Source organism: Protobothrops mucrosquamatus, unplaced genomic scaffold (genome assembly GCF_001527695.2).
Source record: "Protobothrops mucrosquamatus isolate PMUCROS unplaced genomic scaffold, P.Mucros_1.0 scaffold1039, whole genome shotgun sequence".
NCBI lineage: Eukaryota > Metazoa > Chordata > Lepidosauria > Squamata > Viperidae > Protobothrops > Protobothrops mucrosquamatus.
This window is the reverse complement of record NW_015387271.1, coordinates 82,284-105,260: the sequence shown is the minus strand read 5'-3', so window position 1 is coordinate 105,260 and position 22,977 is coordinate 82,284. Positions and strand designations below refer to the sequence as shown.

General features: G+C 43.3%; 3 protein-coding genes across 3 annotated transcripts; 1 reads left to right on the top strand and 2 right to left on the bottom strand.

Annotated features, from left to right (window-relative positions):
* Positions 1–353: 353 nt before the first annotated feature.
* Positions 354–9,267, top strand: FBXW2 (F-box and WD repeat domain containing 2). The gene is made up of 8 exons (XM_015820005.1): positions 354–379; positions 2,390–2,495; positions 3,558–4,067; positions 4,325–4,519; positions 5,776–5,909; positions 6,743–6,829; positions 7,319–7,488; positions 8,935–9,267. Exons 3-8 carry the CDS (start codon positions 3,578–3,580, stop codon positions 9,221–9,223), a joined length of 1,365 nt encoding a protein of 454 aa, XP_015675491.1. The 5' UTR covers positions 354–379; positions 2,390–2,495; positions 3,558–3,577; the 3' UTR covers positions 9,224–9,267.
* A 4,423-nt stretch (positions 9,268–13,690) lies between these two features.
* LOC107291048 lies at positions 13,691–15,099 on the bottom strand. The gene has a single exon (XM_015820000.1). The coding sequence runs from the start codon at positions 15,097–15,099 to the stop codon at positions 13,753–13,755; it is 1,347 nt and encodes a 448-aa protein (XP_015675486.1). The 3' UTR covers positions 13,691–13,752.
* A 5,697-nt stretch (positions 15,100–20,796) lies between these two features.
* On the bottom strand, positions 20,797–22,143 carry LOC107291047. Its single transcript, XM_015819999.1, has one exon. It carries the CDS (start codon positions 22,141–22,143, stop codon positions 20,797–20,799), a length of 1,347 nt encoding a protein of 448 aa, XP_015675485.1.
* Positions 22,144–22,977: the final 834 nt, after the last annotated feature.

Below are 22,977 nucleotides of genomic sequence, written 5' to 3'. Positions count from 1 at the left end.
CGAGCGGGGCCGGAAAGCGACGGACCGGACGTGTGTCGACGTTAAAGCGGAAGCGGCATCCGGTCCTGCTTCTCTCTCTCTCTTTCTCGAGGGAAGAAAAGCGGGCTTATCGGCCTCGACTCGAGGGGAGATAAACAAGAAGCTTCGCCATTTTCAATTTATTTATTTATTCCTTATTTTAACCCCCATCTCCCGGAGCCTGGCTTGTCCGGACGAAACTCCACTACTACCAAAGCCGAGGCGGAAAGGACGCTCTGCCCTCTCCGACTTGATGCCCCGCCTTGCCAGAGAAGCGGGCGGCGTCGCGCGGAGATGACGTCGGCGCTCCGGCGCCGGAAGCTCCCGGGCCAAAAGCTCTATTGGAATCCGGTGGCGGCAGGTTCGACCCCCCAAATGAAGCGGCGGGAGGGAGGGCGGGAGCGAAGCGGAGAGGGAGGGGGAGAGTCGCAGGCCTGGGCTGGAGTTCAGGTTGCTATGGAGACACCCTGCAGCCAGGGGGCGGGGCCAGAAAGGTGGGAAGGAGGGAGGGGCGGGGACAGGTTTTCCCTGGGCCAAAGTGGGGTGGGTGGGTGGGCGATGGGGGCCACTGGGGGGGGGGGCAGGGCGGTAATGGGACGGGGTGCTATTTCTTGCCCCCCCTCCCTCTTTCTCCAGGCCTAAGGAAAGCAATGCCTGCTCAGCCCCAGCTTGGCCCTTTGGAAGCCAAAAGGGGTGGGTGACAGAGTTGGAAGGGACCTTAGAGGTCTTCTAGTCCAACCCCCTGCTCAAGCAATGGGACCCTATCCCATTCCAGGCCAATGGCTGTCCAGTCTCTTATCAGCCTTGATATAAATGTAATGAGACCCAACCAAAAGATAACAATAGAAGAGACCCTTAAGTCACACAGAATGCAGAATAACATGAGTTGGAAGGGACCTTAGAGGTCTTCTAGTCCAACCCCCTGCTCAAGCAAGGGGCCCTATCCCATTCCAGGCAAATGGCTGTCCAGTCTCTTATCAGCCTTGATATAAATGTAATAAGACCCAGCCAAAAGATAACAATAGAAGAGACCCTTAAGTCACACACAGAATGCAGAATAACATGAGTTGGAAGGGACCTTAGAGGTCTTCTAGTACAACCCCCTGCTCAAGCAATGGGACCCTATCCCATTCCAGGCAAATGGCTGTCCAGTCTCTTATCAGCCTTGATATAAATGTAATAAGACCCAGCCAAAAGATAACAATAGAAGAGACCCTTAAGTCACACACAGAATGCAGAATAACATGAGTTGGAAGGGACCTTAGAGGTCTTCTAGTCCAACCCCCTGCTCAAGCAGGAGACCTTATACCCTTTCCAGACAAATGGCTGTCCAGTCTCTTCTTGAAAAGCCTCCAGTGATGGAGCACCCACAACTTCTGGAGGCAGCCAGGGATGGGGGCTCCTGCCCATCAGAGCCACCCCTGTGGGGTAGGATGGGCGGAAGGCAGCTCTGTTTTTTCGTCTAGACAGGAAACCAAACCATCAGGGTCAGCACTTCCTTTATTGTAAGGTGGCCGTAACAGCATTTTGCCAGTCTGAAAGCACTTCTTCCTTCTCTTCCTTTCACTCTCCAGAAAACCCGGGAGGCCCCTTCTGAGTCGCTTCCCACGTCCCCCATTCCTTCTGTGGGCTGACATTTTGCTTATCACTTGCGGCTGTTCCTCCCGTCTCCTGAGGTTCTTCTCACAGCCCATTACAGCTTTCCAGGAATGCTGGAGATATACCTGAACTAGTCCCAGGTAGTCTGTCCCCACGGAATAAGAACTATCTGTCTGAAGTGCATAGCTTGTGGGAAGCAGTTGCCCCCACACTGTGGCAGCAGATATTAAATCTTCATAGGTAGAGGCATGCCGGAAGTCTACATAGATAGGTAGGCTTATGGGAGATATTTGAGGTTTTGTGCTGTAATAGTTGTGTAGAACAAGTTCCTGGAGAAAGTGGGCCGCAATCCAGAACCACTTTTGTGCTTGCATGATGGCCCATGAAACTGGCACCTTTTACGTCATCCCCCTGTTAGGGCTGTTGTCCATTATTTATCTTTACAAAAAAAATCCTTTCATTTTCTCCTATCGGTTTGTTAATTCTTGACAGGTTCCTCCACCTTGCAATAAAATCTCTAGTAAGTGCCTTATATAATGAAACAAAACAAAAAATGACCAGGTCATTTGCATGAGCTGACTTCAGCTTTTAGTATGAGTGATCTGTCCCAGCTCTGGCAGCTTCCAAGAGGAAAAAAGCAAAAAAAAGAAGGGAGGGAGGGAAGGAAGGAAGGAAAGGAAGGAAGGAAGGAAGGAAGGAAGGAGCCTTGTGGGTCTCTGAGGTGCACACAGTGGCCTTGGTTACTAATATGGGTCTTTTGTTATTTGAACAGGAGAAATGGATACAGAGGAAGGTCAGCCCCTGCAGGGTTCCAAGGAGCAGAAGAAGAATTGGCAGCAATCTACTGGGCATCATCCCATCACAGACAACTATCTAAGGTAGATGTAACCTCTTTCCCAAGCTATTCAAAGGCTAAGAGTAAAAACAGCGAGCAGGAAAGGCACAGGAGAAGATTTTTCCATTTACCGGTCCTCTTTAATCCTCTTTGAGTTGTTTGAGCATCAAACTGCCAAACAACTTGTTCCTTTTCCAACTGTGCCCTTGGCAATCTGCAAGGTTGTCTGGGACGCTACACATCCTCTTCGCCACCTGTTTTCCTGGTTACCTTCTGGGAGGAGGGGTCTTCGTGGTATCCAAAGCAGAACATCCGGATTCAGCCACAGTTTTGTTCCGTACAGTATTAACCTTGTGAACTCTCAGGCTTCTTCCTTTTCCCTCTATGTATTCAAGATGGACAGTGATTAAGATGTATATGTATTTATATGTATGTATATGTAAGGGGAGGGAGGGAATATGCATACGTTGTATGTAGCATGTTTATATGTGTGTTATGTATGTGTACGCTTTTGAGAGCAGGCGACAGGATTTCATTTATAACGTGTGCCAGTGTGCCCACCGTAAAAAAATAAATGACAATAAAGGTTATCTCTCTCTTGTTTAAGTCTTCACTGGGACCGGTCCTATTACAGGGAATCCTCGAATTACGACCACGATCGAGCCCCCAAATTTCCCTTCCCAAGGGAGACGGCCGTTCAGTGAGTTTTGCCCCGTTTTACACCCTTTCCCGCCACAGTTGTTGAGGGAATCACTGCAGTTGTTAAGTTAGCAACACGGCTGTTAAACGAATCGGGGTTCCCCCGTTGACTTTGCTTGTCAGAAGGTCGCAAAAGGGGACGGTGTGACACTGATCCCCCCCCAAGACACTGCGACCGTCATAAATAGGAGCCCAGGGTCTGGATTTTGATCACGTGATCACGGGGGTGCTGCGACCGTCTTAAGTGTGAAAAACGATCCTTAAGTCTCTCTTTTCAGTGCCCTTGTAAGTCTGGACGGTCACTAAACGAATGGCTATAAGTTGACGCCCTGTATCAACACAGGGTTGAAATATTATGCGGGCTTTGGGCCGTGGGTGTCTAACGCCCTGTTTTGATGTACCGCAGGTAAATGTTTCCCTTACCTTATGGAGAGGAAGGACTTTGAAGCATGGCTTGAAAACCTCTCCGCCACGTTCCTCTCGCTGACGGACTTGCAGAGAAATGAAGCGTTGGATGACCTGATCTCCTTGAGCGGGGCCGCTCAGCTCAGGCACCTCTCCAACAGCCTGGAGACCCTCCTCAAGCGGGATTTCCTGAAGCTGCTCCCGCTGGAGCTGAGCTTCTACTTGCTGAAATGGCTGGACCCTCAGACCTTACTCACGTGTTGCCTCGTCTCTAAGCAATGGAACAAGGTCATAAGTGCCTGTCTGGAGGTCTGGCAGGCGGCCTGCAGGAACCTGGGCTGGCAGATCGACGACTCTGTTCAGGACGCCCTGCTCTGGAAAAAGGCCTACTTGAAGGCCGTCTTGCGGATGAAGCAGTTGCAGGACCACGAAGCTTTTGAGACCTCCTCCTTGATCGGACACAGTGCCAGGGTGTATGCGCTGTATTATAAAGATGGACTCCTTTGTACAGGTAAGGCAGTCCTGGACCTAAACGGCTGCTGGGAGAGTTGGAGACGGGCGGTGGTGGAAGCATACGTGGTGGTCAAACACTGGACCCCAAAACCAACCCTGTGGCGAGAAAGCTAAATTGAAGCCCTACGGCCAAAACCGTCAGCGCCCAAGACGTTGGTCCTCCCAGTTTGCCGTGCATCAGGTCAGCCCTCCTCTGAGTCCGGCTGGCTCCCCGGTGACTAAAGTAACCTTCCTTTCTTCTCTTTGGGGTGGTAGGTTCAGATGACCTATCGGCCAAGCTGTGGGACGTGAGCACGGGGCAGTGCATCTACGGCATCCAGACCCACACCTGTGCGGCGGTCAAGTTTGACGAGCAGAAGCTGGTCACCGGCTCGTTCGATAACACGGTAGCCTGCTGGGAGTGGAGCTCGGGAGCCAAGACGCAGCATTTCCGAGGCCACACGGGGGCAGGTACGTCGGGTGTTTGAGGAGGGTGTCATGTCACGTGGAGCCGCTTCCTCAAGTTTAGCCATATTTCCGCCTCCCATCTTGCAGACTGCTTAGGACAAAAATACCGATAGGGGGAAATGTTTGTAGCTCAGGATTGAGATGATGGGTCCTTGACTTGGGTTGTTTTCTTCTTTTTTTTTTGCAGATATTTCATCACCAAACTAGATAACAACATCAATGCTAGAAGGGTGTGGGGTTTGCAGAGTTTAGGAGGAGCAGGAGGAGGACCGTGAGGTCTTTGTTGCTCTCTGAGCTTGGTGGTTTCCTTGCAGACGTTTCATGACCCAACTAGGTAACACCATCAGTATTAGAAAGGAGTGTGGTGTGCAGAATGGAGGAGGACTGTGGGGGTCCTTGGTGCTCTCTGAGCTTGGTGGTTTCCTTGCAGACGTTTCATGACCAGACTAGGTAACACCATCAGTGTTAGAAAGGAGTGTGGTGTGCAGAATGGAGGAGGACGGTGGGGGTCCTTGGTGCTCTCTGAGCTTGGTGGGTTTCTTGCAGACGTTTCATGACCCAACTAGGTAACACCATCAGTATTAGAAAGGAATGTGGTGTGCAGAATGGAGGAGGTGGAGGACTGTGGGGGGCCCTTGGTGCTCTCTGAGCTTGGTTGTCTTCTTGCAGACGTTTCATTACCAAACGAGGTCACGTCGTTGGTGCTAATAGGCATAGCACAAATGACATGTAAAATGATGATGTGATCTAGTTTGGAAATGAAATGTCTGCCAAAAAAAACCCCCACCCAGCTCAGAGAGCACCAAGGACCCCTCCTACTGGTATGTTGCTGCCACTCTTCAAATTTCTCTTCCAATTCTGCCTCTTGAAGAGTCTTTGGCACAATCCGTTCTCATCCACAGCTCTCTGGTTACAACTTCCCTCACCCCTGAAACCATGCTTGTTAATATACTGTAGGAACAAATATTTTGCATTGCAAAATTTGTTTGCTCATGTAAGAATAGCTGACAGTTCTTGTAGCTGACCGCTGTCAAAGAATCAGAAGTCTCTGATTTCTCGTAAGTTTTCTTACGAGATTGCTATTTTACCATCCCCGGTCTCTCCCTTGCCAGTCCATGCTTCTCAAGAATGGACTCCAGTCTAAAGAAGCTTAGGACCTAACTTTGCTCATCTGCACAGTATCAAAAAGTTTGCTTGGGCTGCAGTAGAGTTACACACACGGCACTGTCCCTTTTGTAATACAATTCTCTTTTCTCTAGTTTTCAGCGTGGATTACAACGATGATCTGGATATCCTGGTCAGTGGCTCAGCGGATTTCACTGTGAAAGTGTGGGCCTTATCGACAAGCGTCTGCCTCAACACGTTGACTGGACACACGGAGTGGGTCACAAAGGTGAGTAGCTCAGATTTTATTTATTTATTTGTTTATTTATTTATTTATTTATTTATTTATTTATTATTTAAATTTATATACCGCCCTATCTCCCTTACGGGACTCAGGGCGGTGAACAGGCAATAATAAAAATCACAATAAATATTGAATAAAAAGCCTGCTCTAAAATACCCCATATAAAACCCCTAGCAAAGCCCAATCAAAACTACGCCAGGCCGGCCACATGGAATAGATGGGNCCCAGTATTCCCCAGCCAGCGTGGGGATGTCAACTGTCCAGTTGGCGAATCCAGAAAAAAGAACTCCTGGGACATGATTTTACTAAGAGTATAAAACTTTACTCGATATACCACGTTGGCATAGAAGAAGCAAAACCAGCTCTGGGTTTCCCGCACAAAAGCAAGCGTTAATTCCCCCTTTTCCCTCCAGGCCACCCACAGTCCAAAACGTCCACCAATCACTTCTGTTCATTTTGTTATGGGAAACAGCCAGCCACGCCGGGACATCTGCCCGTTGTGTCCTTGAGATGACAGCACTGTCTCACGGAAGCCGACAGATGTTTGAATGCCATTCTCCCACCCCTGCATTCCAGCCACCCCCCTCCCTGTTAGTTGGCTGATAATTCACATCACAGCGCAGATATTGCTCTCCCAAAGGATTAGTGCGTTCAGCAGCCCCGTCTGTTTACAGGTGATATCAGATCTGACTGTCTGAATCGGGCTCAGGAAACGTGATCCGAACGCACCGGAACAAATCTTAACGTGTTACGTTGGCTTGTCTCGTGGGACCTACCTGCAGCCTTTCTGAAATCCACTTTTTTTTTTTTACCTGCAGGTGGTCTTACAAGAGAGTAAAGTCAAATCCCTCATGCACAGCCCTGGCGATTACATTCTTTTAAGTGCGGATAAGTATGAAATCAAGGTACGTCCAGCTTTCGATTGGAAGAAGAGGAAATCAAGTGAAGTTATTACATGGGCTATAGAATTATAGAAATTAATCGTTACGGATCGTTTTTTAAACACTAACCCAGACGACACAATGTTTACCAACTATTAAGGTGTAGGTTAAAAATCAATAAAACATATTTTTTAAAAAAATAAAAATAAAAGGGAGAAGGAAAAAACGAGTTTGCCCTTGGCTGTGAGATGTTTTGCAGCCTAGAAAAGGAGATTGGACACTTGGGAAGGGGAATATAATTATTTCAGTTTAGGTTTTTCAGCGGTGGGCTCACACACTAGGCTGGGGCATTTTCTAAAAAAGTCTATTTGCTAAAGAGAGGTTGTGGGTATTTGGGAAAGGAGTTCCAGGCCCAGAGATGGCAGGAGACAGTCAGGAGTTGAACTTCTAGGTTGCTACGATTTCCTAGTTTTCAAATTTCCCTTCTTTTTTTCTTCTTTTTTTCTTTTGCAGATCTGGCCAATCGGAAGAGAGATCAACTGCAAATGTTTGAAGACCCTGACAGTTTCCGAAGACCGCAGCATCTCTTTGCAGCCTCGACTTCACTTCGACGGGAAGTACATTGTGTGCAGTTCGGCAATCGGATTGTACCAGTGGGACTTCGCCAGCTACGATATCCTCAGGTTAGCCATTCTGAATTTTAAAAAAAAATTATGGAAAAGAGAACCTCGTTGCCAGATGCTCCTTTTGCCCAGAATGCACTGGGCAAGGCCTTGCAGATGCCCCAAAGAAGAAGCTGAGCTGAGGAGCTGAGCTATCTTCTTTCTGGACCAGTAGCTTTTGTAATATCACCTTGGCAAATATTCCTTGGAGGTCCTAAGATGCTTCTGATAGTTGCCGTATCCCGCCTGGAGTGTTCTAAACTGTGGGGTCCTTGGTGGTCTCTAAGCTTGGTTGTTTTCTTGCAGACATTTCTTTACCCAACTAAGTAACATCATCAGGTCTAGAAGGCAGTGGGGTTTGTGGAGAGGATGAGGAAGAGGATTGTGGGTTCCTTGGTGGTCTTAGTAGTTTTCTTGCAGACATTTCATTACCCAACTAGGTAACATCATCAGGGCTAGAAGAGAGTGGAGTTTGTTCCTTTTATGTGCTATTCATTTTCTCTGAATGTAGCTAGGTTTTGTGACCCTGTCTCTAAAATTCGGCAGGCCTTAGTCACCCACTGATGATTTTACCATCGATTGTAATATATTTACCATGTCCTGTTCTGTTCAGTTCTGCTTTATTTTATTTAATGTGTTATTTTGTGTGTGTGTGTGCTGCTCTGTGACTCTAATAAAGATTGATTGACTGGTTGATTGGGTGTTCTTGGTAGTTTCTTGATTAGGGTTACTGCTAGGTGTAAGTAAATGAAAAATTGGACTTTTGTTCTGTTTTCTTTCGGCGTAGGTCTGACACCAATTCTCCTTCCCCAGCGTAATGTTACGCTGCTCCTTTTTTTAACCCCTTTTACCCCTTTCTCATATCCTCCCTGCTGCTCCTCCTTTGCTAGGCACCCATCCCTCTTTCCCCGTGCCAATCCCTTTGTCTGGACATTCCCAAGACTTTCCTCAATTCAGCCAGCATCAGACCGCTGAATTTCGTTCTGAGCCTGTGATGCTCCCGGTGTCATGTGTCTGAGTAACGAAACACTTAAAAGGACTTTCAGGCATGTTTTCTCCTAAAAGCATTTATTAAGATTACAATACGTCAGCACAGCATGGTGGAATGCTTAGGTCTGCTTCTCTTCCGTTATGCATAACATTCCAAGCATTTTCCACTCCCTATTGTAAGGTCATGGTTCACATCTTCCAATCAACTTGGAAGATGTGATTTACTTCCGGTTTCTTTCTCCCGGGCTATCCTTATGCTCCTCCCTCTTTCCCAGTTGCTGGTTTAACTATATATATACCAGACAGTTCTGCACATTGTCAAAGCAAGAATATACAGTATTTGCAGCGTTGACACCCAGCTGCGGCTGGGGAGAAACAGAAAAATTTCCGATCTCCCATTGTCAAGTCATTCTCTCCCCCCCCCCAAATGAGTTATCTCTTATATTTCCATCTGATTTTTTTCTCCCTTTCCTGCAGGGTTATCAAACCACCCGAATTTGCAAACCTGTCCTTGCTGGGCTTTGGTGACATTTTCGCCCTCCTGTTTGATAACCACTACCTGTACATCATGGACGTGAGGACAGAAAGGTTGATCAGCCGTTGGCCGCTGCCGGAATACCGGAAGTCGAAGAGGGGTTCAAGCTTCTTGGCCGGAGAAATGGCTTGGCTGGATGGCTTGGACGGTCAAAACGATCTGGGCTTGGTATTTGCCACCAGCATGCCCGACCACAGTATCCACCTGGTTTTGTGGAAGGAACATGGCTGAACTCAAGCTGACGGACTCCGGGATACGTGGCTTTTTATATATATAAATATAAAAAGATATATATATATAAAAATAAAATAAAAAAGAGAGCGGAGACTGCCAGCAGCGAATCCAAGGGACAATGCTTTGCATGAACCAAAGTTAACACGAGGTTTCCATCCTGCAACGCACAATCGTTTTTACCGTGTTTTTTTTCCAACGCCAGTTTTGAGAGGAGGAGGGGGGGCGGGGAAGACAAACCCAGCCCTCCCCCCCCCACACACACACACAGGAGCCTGTTCAATTTCTTTCTTTTTCTCAGAATGAAGGTTTCCCAGCATCTTGACTGTTTCCAACATTGGCTCATATATGTTAAAAATATATGTGGATATATTTGAACACGACTATATATATATATTCGTGTTCAAATATATCCCATTTGAGCATATTTTGTGACTGGTTTGGGGTTTCTTTCAAGTTGGCAGGGGGAAAAAAACAACAACAACAGTTCAAAACAATGGAAATGGATCTCTTTCTAACCACTCTCTCCCTGTTTGGAGAAAAAAGGAAATTAATCAAATTTGCTTGTTTGTTTTTAAAAAAAACCCTCTTGATTCACCACCATTCTGTAAGATTTGAATACAGCTAGTCCTTGACGCGCAACCACAGCTGAGCCCAACATTTCTGTTGCTAAACTAGACAGTTGTTAAGTACGTTTTGCCCCATTTTGGCTACCTTTCTAGCCACCATTGTTAAGCTGAGTTAGTAAGCCAGTTGTGAAGTGAATCTGCCTTCCCCATTGACTTTGCTTGTCGTAAGGTTGCAAAAGGAGAATCACATGATCCCGGGATGCTGCAACTGTCCTAGGTACAAGCCAGTTGCCAAGAGCCAAGGATTTTTGATCACGTGACCACGGAGAGGTTGCAACGATCGTAAGCGTGAAAAATGGTCCCCAGTCACTTTTTTCCCAATGCCGTTTTAACTTTGAACAAACTGTTGTAAGTCAAGGACCACCAGTACTCCAGAGATCTTGTCCAGTAGGAATTTCCATCAGGAAAAGAAGGTTTGAAGTCAGAAAAAGCAAAGATTACTTGGGTGAAAAGAAGGGTGAGGACAAATTAGAAGGAAGATTCGGAGACTGAGGTCCCAAGGTGACTTTTGAGTGTCGAGTTCATTACCTTAATCCTTCAAAAAAAGGAAAGGAACAACAGTTGTGTAGTGACCGTTTCTTAATCTGTTGTCAGCCATAAGGTATTGATGAGTTTAACTGGATTCTTAAGAAATTCCAGGTTTGAGGGGACGGTAGTTCTTTGCTGTTCTTGGAAGCGAGCTGGGTCAAAATACCCAACCTTTTGGCCAGTGCTAATAAAAGTTTACACGATAATAATTTATTTTATTTTATTTTATTTTAACTGCCTGGTTCCACGCTTGTGGCGATGTGAACTGAACCGGTCTCCAGTTGCTGGGCACGAGAAAAATAAACACCCATCTTTTCTGCCAAGGTTTGTTTCGTTCTTCCAGCTTTTTGAACCGTGCTGAGCTCCACCTTTGGGTCTCCGTGAAAACCGAGACATGAATTCAGTAAAGTTAATGATGGGTGAACAATTGTGTGAACCTCAAATCCATCCAGCAGCGGCTTTGTATTCCAGGAGCAGCTCGCAAGCGTTCTCAGGTTACACGAGCAACGGAGAATGCCGAAAGAAGAAAAAAAAAGCCAAACCCAAATCAAGATTAGGTCGGTCCAGTATGAACCTCTGAGGTGCAAAACTTCGTGAAGATGCAACTACAGCTAGTCCTTGACTTAACAACAGTTCATTTAGTGACTGAAGTTAACAATGGCTCACGGTGAGGAAAACCAATTTGGGGAGCTTGTCAGCATACTAGAAACATGCAGATAATCCTCCAATTACAACAATTTGTTTAGTGACCGAAGTTACAACGGCAGTGAAAAAAAGTGACTTGCGATCTTTTTTTTTTCCACACTTAACCACCATTGCAGCAACTGGTTCATAATTATGACGATTGGGGTATCCTGGGGTCCCGTGATCCCCTTTGGCGATCTTTTGACAAGCAAAGTCAAGGGGGAAGGCCGGTTTCAATTAACAACTTTCTCGCTAACGCAGTGGTTCTCAACCTTTTTAATGCCGCGACCCCAACCGGTCGTAAGTCGAGGACTAAACCGGTCGTAAGTCGAGGACTAAACCGGTTGTAAGTCGAGGACTTTCCCTGCCCGGGAGCACCGCGCATGCGTGGTTCCGCCCCCTGCGCCGGCCGAGGCATAGCTGGCAAGCGGCAGAGACGGAGCAGGCCGACCACCAGCTGGCCCAGCCCAAGGGAGGTAAGGTACCCGCTGGAAAAGGGGAAAAAATGGCGGACAGCCTTGCTTGGCGACCCCCGTGAAATGGTCGATCGACCCCAAATGGGGTCCCGACCCACAGGTTGAGAACCACTGCGCTAACGTAACAACACAAAAGGTTTATGTGAAAGCATGGAAGCTATCCTCTCCTGCTGCTAGGACTGTGAGAAGTCTCACTGTGTAATTGATTACAATTATCAATGTAATGAATCAATTGCAATTGGGCAACGAGGAGGGCATCAACCTTGGCTTGTGAGTGTGATCTGCCTCCTCGTTGTGTTCCCCCCCTTCAGTTAAATCCAAATATCCTTTTTGAGCTCGGGCAATGCAAAAAAAAAAAAAGTCACCACGTCACGTGACGCGGCGAGTTTGACCCCCATGTTCTAGATTGACTGCTTGGAACCCGTTCAGCCCTAAGTATTCTAATTGTTGGAGTCATTTTGCGATAACACAATAGTTTCAGACTCTTGACAAAATCTGTGTCAACCATCAGATTCTCATCGCCACTCCTGGCTGACTCACTGTAAGTAACGTTTTTAACGCAAAGTGTCCTTTCCAAACTGGGTGGAAAGAGTTGTTTACAGGAAATCTTGGGAGGTGGTTCTTAATTCTTCTTAATTCTTAAGTTACAATCTGAGTTCAACCGGTTTCTTAGTTTTGTGACAAACCGCATCTTGGAAGGTGCCGGGAAGCCATAATTAAATGAGAACCTCTGAAACCAAGTTTGAGGATGCTGCCAAGGATGAAGGATGTATGGACAGGTGGAAACATTGCTCAATGCAGTAGTGAATGAAACTATGAGTGTACATGTGTTGCAAGCATAAACATGGAACTCGCTGTGTTTAGGGAAGCGGTCTAGCAAGGCTAAACTCTGCAGATCAAATCTATGATTGCATACTACTTTGAAACATAACCGAAGGAAATGCTGGAGAACTGGTGGATGTCTTATCCGGTTACAATTAAGGCCTTCACAATCCTTCCGTCATGATTTGAATTGCAGTCTCTCCGGTGACATGCACCCACATGTCGAATGGGCATGGATTTCATGCACCACAGACATGAAAACATGGGCAAGATTTCCATTGCCCACAATACCTATTCCTCCCTCAATCTCTTCTACATACTAAAGCTTCAATTACAGCATTGAGTAATCACCACCCTGTTAAAAGAATGTGTAAAATTTATTCTCGGCCCACACAGGTATGGAGGTAAGATTCCCCTGGTTCCTTTTTTTTTTTTTAAAGAGTTATTTTTTTCCTCTGCTTCCCTGAAAAGTTCCTGCTATCAAAGACAGGATGGTTGTTTTTTTGGGGGGGGGAAGGCATCTTGACATCAGAGTTACAATAATTTGTGTTCGATAAGTTCTGTTGAAAAACACAAGGGATCGTCCAAGTAATTTATGGCCATCCAAACGGAAGCTATTTCTGTGAAAAACAGGTTTCTTGAAGAACAAGTTACATTAACCTTATCAAAATTTAATATCAAGCTCATCCCATTCCGAAATAATTAACATTTTCTTGACAGTTCGTTCTTCACAAAGGAAGAAATAGCCACCATTTTGTTACAGGCATAATCCTAAAGTTGCTTTCAATTAAAAATCTCAGGTGGGTTTCCCTTTTTTTTGTCCCAAAGTGCTTTTTCCAAGGCCAACTGGTCTTTGTTTTTCTTTGAAGACTGTGAAACTGCCTTAAATGACTAAACTTAAGTTTTTAAGCAATATAAATTTAGCTTAATCGATGTGTTTCATTGTAGAAACTATGACACACATAGGACTATCGTACAATAAAATGATGGATAATTTTCTGGGGATTGCAGTATCCACCTAAAATTATCTAAATTCAATTATTATTATTTTTTTAGAGTTACATTCATTCATTGTTGCTAGCTATCATAGGTTAAAATTTAGTTCTGGATGATGTTAACAACCAGTACAATTTATTAAAACTTCCCCAAAAAAGTGTTCTCGGGGCGCACTCCGGACAAAAGACAAATGACGTTTCTGAGTTAATCCTCTTTTAATTAAACAGCAAATAAAGCAACTCAGTTTTCTGCAATGCCAGGATGTAAGAGAAACTAAATTATACATTTAATCTCTCTGATTTTTTTTTCTAAAGGGGCAAATGACACACATAGGCTGGGTGAAGGGAAACACTTCCTGGTTCAGCAATTTTGCTCGAGTGAAAAACCAAAACTTTTAAAAGATTTTTCCAAGGCTTTCCCAGAACATGCTCCAAATGGCCTTGGGGATGCTATCGACTCGTTTGCCGAGAACTTGGTCGAAAACTTGATTAACGTTGCTAATCAGTGATACGTTGAACCTCCAAATGGTTGTGTCCCTCATGAGATATTGTTCCCCAAATTCATTTTCAAGGTGTCTCCTGCAGTTGTAAAGGATTGCGACGTCCCTGGAGACTTCGAGCGTTCGACCGTATCCTTTAAGAATGGAATGGCTGGAGGCCTGGACCACGCTCCTTGGGTTTACAATCATTTTCTTCAAAATATTGATATGCAGTTTGTTGGGCTCTCGATAAACGTGTTGCAATACGTTAACTCCGGGGATGGCTTCCCAGAGAGTGACGTTGAATTTGTCCAAAGACAAAAAAACATTCTGAGAAAAAAAGTGACTTTCGAAAAAGAAGATCCCGACGCCTGGATGCTGATCCTCAAGGCTATCGATCATCCCTTTCCAGTTTGGGTGTTTTAGGGGAAGGATAATTTCGTTGATATCGTTAAAAACCACGTATTTGCTTCTGTACATGTTACGGTAAATGCAGTCATTTAAAATGGTGGTTTTCCCATAGCCCCAGTCTTGGTAAGAATACCAAAAAGAAGACAAACGCACATAGGAAGTAATTGGCCAAAGTATGATCTCCACCGTGCCTTCTTGAACATAAAAGTTTAAAATCCGGTCCATGAGCGAGGTGCAGCTCATTTTGTAGATAAAGACTTTCTTGGCCCCGAGGGTTTTGTACATTTCCACGCTCTGCACAAACTGTAGGACATTGTCGTAATTCTCGGGCATGACAGACAGGCAGACGGTGTATTCCCTCACGAACCAAGTCCTGGAAACCCGGTTGTTGATTTCAAACCACGGGAGCTCAGCCATGGATCCCCTAGTGGACGGGTGAATGGACATATACTGGGGCAAGCAACGTTGGGGTTCCAAACACACAATATCTGCCGCCCCAACCGGGAGCCCAAACCTCTCCGGGTGGATGTCAACGCTGGCCCGAATGATAGAAATGCGATTGTCGTGACTGCAGCAAAACCAGCAATAAAGGTCTTGGATTTTTTTGTAATGGACCACTGCAATTGCCCGGGTGAGGTTCTGTTGACGGTCATCGTGGTACAACGAAACGACAAAGGTTTTGTTGTGTTTTAAGGCGGTGATGGTGTCCTTGACCAGCTCACCTCTGCAAGGGCCCAAGGAGAGCTTGGTTTGGGAGGCTTGGGACGATGGCCTTCTGGGGTACATTTCAAAGAGCAGAAGAATTAAGAAAGGGATGACCATCCAAAGCATCTTGCTCTTAAAGCGAGGCATCGTATTCCTTTGAGGTTGCTACAAAATACATACATTAGACAAGGGAGAGGAGTAAGTAGAAATAACATCATTCCTCCTTAACAAATGGCTCCCTCTTAAAAGGAATAGTTTTTAAGAGAAATCTCTTGAACCCTCTGTATTTATTTATTTATTTATTTTTGTCATGTTTATGTAGTGTCTATCGGAGGTGGTGACCCTCTGAGAGCTGAACGCAATGAAATTTCATTTTAATGTATGCCGATTCGTGTACATTCAAAGTGACAATAAAGTTATTATTCTATTCTATTCTATTCTATTCCTTATTCTCTTCTCTTCTATTCTATTCCTTATTCTCTTCTCTTCTCTTCTCTTCTATTCTCTTCTATTCTCTTCTATTCCTTATTCTCTTCTATTCCTTATTCTATTCATTTAATATTCTATTCTATTCTATTCTATTCTATTCCTTATTCTCTTCTCTTCTCTTCTCTTCTATTCCTTATTCTATTCTATTCCTTATTCTTGCAGAGGATACAACAGCGATTGGCCTCATTCGAGACAACAACGAATCGGCATTCAGACGGGAGGTTGAACAACTAGTCTTGTGGTGCGGCCGGAACAATCTTGAACTGCACACACTCAAAAAACTGTAGAAATGACAGCAGACTTTAGGAGAAACCCTACTATTCTACCACCTTTTGCAACACTAGACAACACAGCATCAACAGTAGAGACCTTCCAGTTTCTAGCTTCTATAATATCTCAAGATTTAAAACGGACACCTAACATCAAAAATGTCATCAAAAAAAAAAAAGCACAACAAAGAACGTTCTTCCTGCGCCAACTCAGAAGCTCAGACTGCCCCAGGAGTTCAACAAAACAATTATTGTGTCTGTCATTTGCAGCTCTATAAACTGTCTGGTTTGGATCTGCAAACAAACAAAGACACAGACTTCAACGGAGAGTTAGGACTGCAGAAAAAAACAAGTGCTACCAGCCTGCCTTCCCATGAGGACTTGTATACTGCACAAGCCAGCAGTATATCTACCTCCTGGACATCAACAATTTCAACTTCTCCCCTCCAGATGATGCTAAATGTTGTGTCCTGAGCTGCAGGCTCAGAAATGTTGCAAACGGTCCCAGGCAGACCAAAAGCTGCCCGGGACCAGACTGGCTGTCGTCAGCCTTGCGCCCACACGCAAGGCGCGAAAACAGCCAGATTTCTATTGGCTGACACTGTCTGGGTTTTGGACATTATAAAAGGCCTGCGTGCCTTTTTGTTGTTGCTGGTTGTAAGAAGAGAACAATAAAAGAAGCTTGTTTGTTACACCATGTAACCTGCAAACACAACACTATAGGTGCTCTACACCAGAACGACTGGACACAAGGACAGTTTTTTTCCCCCCATGCCGTCACTCTACTTAACAACTAATTCCTACAACCCTGTCAAAATAGTAAAACTGTATTACTATGATATTCCTCAGCTTTCCTATTACCTCTCCTTATCTTCTTATGACTATAACTTTGCAGCTTGTATCTTACAATTTATATTGGGGTTTGTTTGTTTTTTTGTACCCTAGTATGATTTATGTTGTTTGCTTAGCTAGTACTCCGTGACTATCACTAAGTGTTGCATCCTGTGATTTATGATGAAGTGTTGTATTTCACCATTTATGATGAATGTATTTTCATGTTGTATAATGTATATGATCATGATTATCACTATTACTTGTCTGTACACTGAGAGCTTATGCACTGGAAACAAATTCCTTGTGTGTCCAACCATATTCTATATTCTATTTTATATCCATATCTCTCTTAATGTGTATACACACACACACACACACACACATATATATACATACACATACATATATATATATATAAATCTATTATTGATATCTATTATATATCATTTATATTGATATGATAGATAGATAGATAGATAGATAGATAGATAGATAGATAGATAGATGATATAAATGTAGCTGAAATTAATATAGTTTTATATATATATATACTATATTAATTTCAGCTATATTTATATAATTAAATATCCATTATCAATAACTCTCCAATTCTCATCTACATATATTTATATCTAATATAGATATACATTATCTGTACGCATTATTATATCTATCAATGTCAATATCAGCTATATTATCACGGAAAAACTGATATTTCCCTGCCATTAAAGGCTATTTTTTTAAAAAAAAAATAAATAGGAGAGCAAAACAAACCTAAAATCCTCACCTCAAGGATTTCCTCAGGAGGCTGAAGAAAAATGCTATTTTTCTCCCCTCGAAAGAAAAAGAAAGGAAGAAAGAAATAGAGTTAAGCCCTGGAGAGTTATATGAGGAAAGGAGGGAGAGAGAGGACTAAAAATGTATATAAAAATTCCCGCCTTTTCCTCTCCTCTTGGAATGGCTGCTAATAAACTGCTCAAAATGGTGGAAAGTGGTGCCTCGTTGTTCCTCCTCCTCCTCCTCCTCCTCTTTTTCCATCTTGAGGGTGGAAGAAGTGCTATAATCATGTAAACTTAAAAAGGCCCTCTCTTCCAAATGAACTAATCTATCTATCTATCTATCTATCTATCTATCTATCTATCTATCTTATCCCTTGTCTCTTGTTTATCTTATCTCTTGTCTATATTTGTGTATCTATATTTATTTCTTTATTTCTATTTCTCTCTACTTGTATCTATCTATATTTATTTATCTCTATGTTTATCTCTATGTATCTATTTCTCTCTCTATCTCTCTATTTATATCTCTCTCTATCCTCTAGCTATTTATCTTATCCCTTGTCTCTTGTTTATCTTATCTCTTGTCTATATGTATCTATATTTATTTCTTTATTTCTATTTCTCTCTATTTGTATCTATTTTATTTATCTTTATGTTTATCTTTATGTATCTATCTATCTATCTATCTATCTATCTATCTATCTATCTATCTATCATCTAGCTATTTATCTTATCCTTTGTCTTTTGTTTATCTTATCTCTTGTCTATTTTTATGTATATATTTATTTCTTTATTTCTATTTCTATTTGCATCTATTTTATTTATCTTTATGTTTATATCTATCTATCTATCTATCTATCTATCTATCTATCATCTAGCTATTTATCTTATCCTTTGTCTTTTGTTTATCTTATCTCTTGTCTATTTTTATGTATATATTTATTTCTTTATTTCTATTTCTATTTGCATCTATTTTATTTATCTTTATGTTTATATCTATCTATCTATCTATCTATCTATCTATCTATCTATCTATCTATCTATCTATCTATCTATCTATCTATCTATCTATCTATCATCTAGTTATTTATCTTATCCCTTGTCTCTTATCTTATCTCTTGTCTATTTTTATGTATCTATATTTATTTCTATTTCTCTCCATTTGCATCTATTTTATTTATCTTTATGTTTATCTCTATCTATCGATCGATCGATCGTCTAATCTATCTTTTTAATTAGATTTATACAACCACCTAATTAAAAAACTATTCCGGGCAGCCTTACAAATCTAATGGAATAATAATGGCTGTGGACTCCTAAGTACATCTGCCATTGTTAGAAGTCCATTCAGATACCACCAAACATCTTGCTATCCTGGTTGAGATTCCTAGCTTGCATACAACAGCTTGGAGCAAAACTGGGCTTGTGACTTATGCCCAAAATATCATTTTTGCTAGCAGAAAATGTGACATGTCAGCCTGGGTGCAGCTGAGACGGGTGAGCGAGTCTCCACCTTCCTAAAAGTATCTCATGGCTACAGTTCTGAAAGATCAAACTCACAGCAGATAGAAAATGGAAAATAACTGAAAATGGAAAATAACTGAAAATGGAAAATAACTGAAACTCAATAAGCATCTCCGATTACAAAATTACAAATTCAGGAGTTCTTCCTGAATTCTCATTTCGATATCTGCCAACTTCCCCATCCAGTTTCTGTATGGGCAGGGAGGGCCAATGCATTGTGATTATGAAAAGGGAAAGAATAAAAAAAGTGTTTTGGCATGCTAAAATGTGGGCAGCACATTTCAGGATTGTCACAGCTTAACAAAAAAAAAAAAAAACAGCTTGGGCTGCAAAGCGTAACGCAGACCGGAAATATCTCACAGAAAAAGCAATGAAGCAAGACATGGCAACGTTCAAACAAGGGTTGCATTACCTTGAGATGTGCATCTAGATATACATAATGGGTTTTACCTCAATTAAAACTTAATGTGCTTTTCTAAGGCAATCTCTTATGGCCCCTGTTTAAAATCGATATTCAGAATAGCAACAATTGCAGTCTTACTCCGGTTGCGTGTTGTTTTGGCTGCAGCAGCAGCCCTGTGGAGGTGCAAAATTGTGGCAAAGGAGACAGGAAAAGACACCACAAAATAGTTGTCAAGAATCTGCCTCGGCGAATTTACTGTCCTTCAAAGTTCCCCATGTGCACAACTCTTTGGAAAGATAGCTTTTCATCCATTTAACGGACGTCCATGAACTTCATTATGTTCATTGTGATATCAGCCTCGTAGCCCCCTTTTCAATAATGCGAGTTTTTCAACTGTTGGCACAGATGAACAAAGATATTTACCTACATTACAGAATCATAGAATTTTGCCCTGAGTACATTGAAATATTTTTTTTTCAGGGGAAGTATAAGGCAGACCTTCCATTTTTTATATATATATCATTAAGTCCTGTGTTATACCTGCTAATGGGTTTTATCTCAAGGCTTAATAAGCAGTTGTCATGGAGGTCATCCATCTATAGATAACTACAGATTCATGGTTGAACCCACAATTTGTTTCCTATTTATTTCTCCCTCGGGCTTCCCATTTTTCAATCAAATGCAGATTGGTTATTAGGAAACATGTCTTCTTTCTCCCTGATTGATAAGCTTAACTACCTTAAACATTGGTCCCAACGATTCAAGTTGACAGACTGCAGAAAAACATTGTTCCACCCCAGCAGCGAAAGTCTATAAATAAAAGGAATCCATAATAAATAAAGAGAGTGCTACAGCACGAGAGCACAATAAACCTTATGGGGAAAACTAACCCACCAACCGAGCTATGTTTGTTTAAAGTTCACAGTTACAACGGGATTGGAAAAAAAACCGTTTTTCACACTTTGCGGCATTCCCCCCTGGTCATGTGATCAAAATTCAGACACTTGGCAACTGGCATGTACCCTTGACGGTTGCAGCGTCCCGGGGGTCACGTGATCCCCTTTTGGGACCCTCTGACAAGCAAAGTCAAGGGGGAAAGCCAGATTCATTTCACAACCCTACGAGTAACTTAATTACAGTGATCAGCGATGATCAACGGTGGCAGGAAAGGTCGTAAAATGGGGCCAACAAATGTTTCACTTAACGGCAAAAATGTGGGGCTCAATTGTGGCCATCAGTCTTTCCCATGAAAAACGGCTTAAAATTAGTGTGCTGTGCACCAAAATGAGCATTTTTCCCCCTGAAGTAGTGTCAAAATTGAGAGGTAGATCGTGCATTCAATTGAGGAGTGTGTGTGCATGCATGTGTGTATGTTGGAGAGAGACTCACCTAGCCAGGGGGAGGGTCAAGCAGGGAATTAGTCTGGAATCCTACATGGACACTATCCACTTTTCATGTCTAAATCTGGTTGTTCGCCCTTGAAAATATAGATGTGAGTGTACACACACACACACACACACACACACACGTGCTATTTACGAAGGCATCAATTTTTTTGGTTTTGAGCTGTGTCACTGGCTCCTAAAACACCGGCTTCAAGCAAGACATCGCTCACTTTTGGAATCAAAGTTTTGTTGTAACTCCAGAATATTGGGTCCCGAATCAAATCACTATCGGCCACATTAATACGTTCGGGGATCCTGCAATGGAAGTTAAAGGCGATATGATTTGAAACTTGAACGGAGGCTCCAAGCTGCTTGAGAGGAGAATGGACTGAGGTCTGAATGACTGTAGTTGGATCCAGAATCATTTTCATGTTGTTGAAATTGCGAATGTCTTTGGGTTCCCTGTGGATATGTTCAAAGACATTAATTCCTGGCACCGTTGTCCAGGCCAAGAAGTTGAAGGGAGTCTTGGAGAACACCGTCCGACGGAAGACCCGGTTTTCAAAGAGGAAAACCCCAGTTCCTGGATATTCCTTTTCCAATCTTTGCATGAGGGACTTCCAGTCAGCATCCATCCTGGGGAGAATGAATTCATCGGGATCAATAAGCAGAAGATATTTGCTTTTATACATGTTATAGTAAATACAGTCGTTCAAGGCCGTTAGTTGCCCGTAGTAGCCAAGATCTTTCTTTTCCATGGAGTAATGCCAATGCGACGATACGTTCAGGTACAAATGGATGGGCCAGGGAATAATTTCCACGATGCCTTTGGAGATATAATAATCTAGGACTTTGTCCATGAGCGGGCTGCAACTGTTCTTGTAAATTGTCACCTTTTGGACCCCCAGGAGACTGTACAGCTCCATGGACTGTACAAACTGCAAGACGTTATCGTAGTTCCCAAACATGGTCGACATGCAGATGGTGAAGTCCAGAGAGGGCATCTCCGGGTGGATGTTCCGGATGGGAAATAGGGGCAGGTGGGTTGACTCCAACTCAGCGGAGGGGTGAACAGAGATGAACTTAGCATGGCAGTCTTCTGGCTGAAGGCACAACACATCTGCTGTGCTGTACGGGAAGTCAAAACGGTCTCGGTGGAGATCAATCTCTCCTTTTACCACCCGAATCGCCTGGCTCTTTTCACAGCAAAAGCTGCAGTAAAGTTCCTGGACTTTTTGATGGTGGATAATGCTCAGAACACGGACGAGGTTCCCCTCTCGTTTGTCGAAATAAGGGGTGACGATAAAGCTGTGTTGATCCCGGAGTGGGGTGATTGTACCGTCAGCTAACCGGCCTTTGCAAAAAGGAGTGGGAAGTTTCTTTCGGTTAGCATTTGGACTCCAGCTTCTGTTCTTCTTCCAATAATATGACACAACGCACAACATAAGGAGGAAAAGGAAGACGAACATTCGAGGGGGCGAGCTATTTCTTCTCCCACAGATTGCCATTCCCGAAGCTCCTGCCGTTCTTTGATTTGGTCTAATAAGAAGAGAAGGAGGGAGGGGAAACAGGATGAGATGCAGCCATGCTACTGTTTGTTTTGCAAGACAAATTCTAATGTTTTGAGGAAGTTCTTCTTCCTTGATTGACATTTCTTGCAGACAGCTCCACACACACATTTGCACTACTCAGGTGACCCTGAGGACACAGATAAACCTCCAGGTGGCCTCAACAACTCTCTAAAAGGGCAAATGACCAGCTTATCTGCAAGGAATATAAATCCTTCCATTCCCCCTACCATCCAATCAGAGCTGAAGAAGCTTCTTGGATGAGAAGCGAAACGTCTTCAAAGAAAAACAAGAAAGTCCAGTTGCCTCTTGAAAAAACACCTTTGGGATAACCACAAACTGGAGGACTGAGAATCTCCATGGACATTAAGATCTATTCGTACGTTACGATTAAGAGTAACTAAACCCCCAGTTTAATTTCTATAATCCGATGGATAAATTTAAGCTGAACCTAAAATTAACAACAGCAATGAAAGCAATGATGGCATTTTATAAGTTGCTATCGATAACCACCCTATTTTAAACGCACTTACCTACGTAGTCCTTATTTATTTTTTTTAACCTCACTGGCCGATTTTTGGCACAATGCTAGATTGTGGCTGGAGGCCAGCTGAAATCTGAGGTCCCCCAGTCCCAACTTCTCAACTTCTTCTAAGGAAACAAATCTTCTTGACTCACGCTTTTTGATTGAGGGGAACCTCCCACCTTGCCCTCAACGTCATGTCAGTTGCTAGGATGCCCTCCGAAGTAATATATTGAATTTCAGCTTTACAA

Coding starts and splice junctions, on each gene's coding strand:
- LOC107291048 (XM_015820000.1), bottom strand. CDS start 15,099: ATGCCTCGCTTTAAGAGCAAGATGCTTTGGATGGTCATCCCTTTCTTA.
- LOC107291047 (XM_015819999.1), bottom strand. CDS start 22,143: ATGGCAATCTGTGGGAGAAGAAATAGCTCGCCCCCTCGAATGTTCGTC.
- FBXW2 (XM_015820005.1), top strand. CDS start 3,578: ATGGAGAGGAAGGACTTTGAAGCATGGCTTGAAAACCTCTCCGCCACG. Junction 4,068..4,324: donor AGATGGACTCCTTTGTACAG/GTAAGGCAGTCC, acceptor TTGGGGTGGTAG/GTTCAGATGACCTATCGGCC. Junction 6,830..7,318: donor CGGATAAGTATGAAATCAAG/GTACGTCCAGCT, acceptor TTTCTTTTGCAG/ATCTGGCCAATCGGAAGAGA.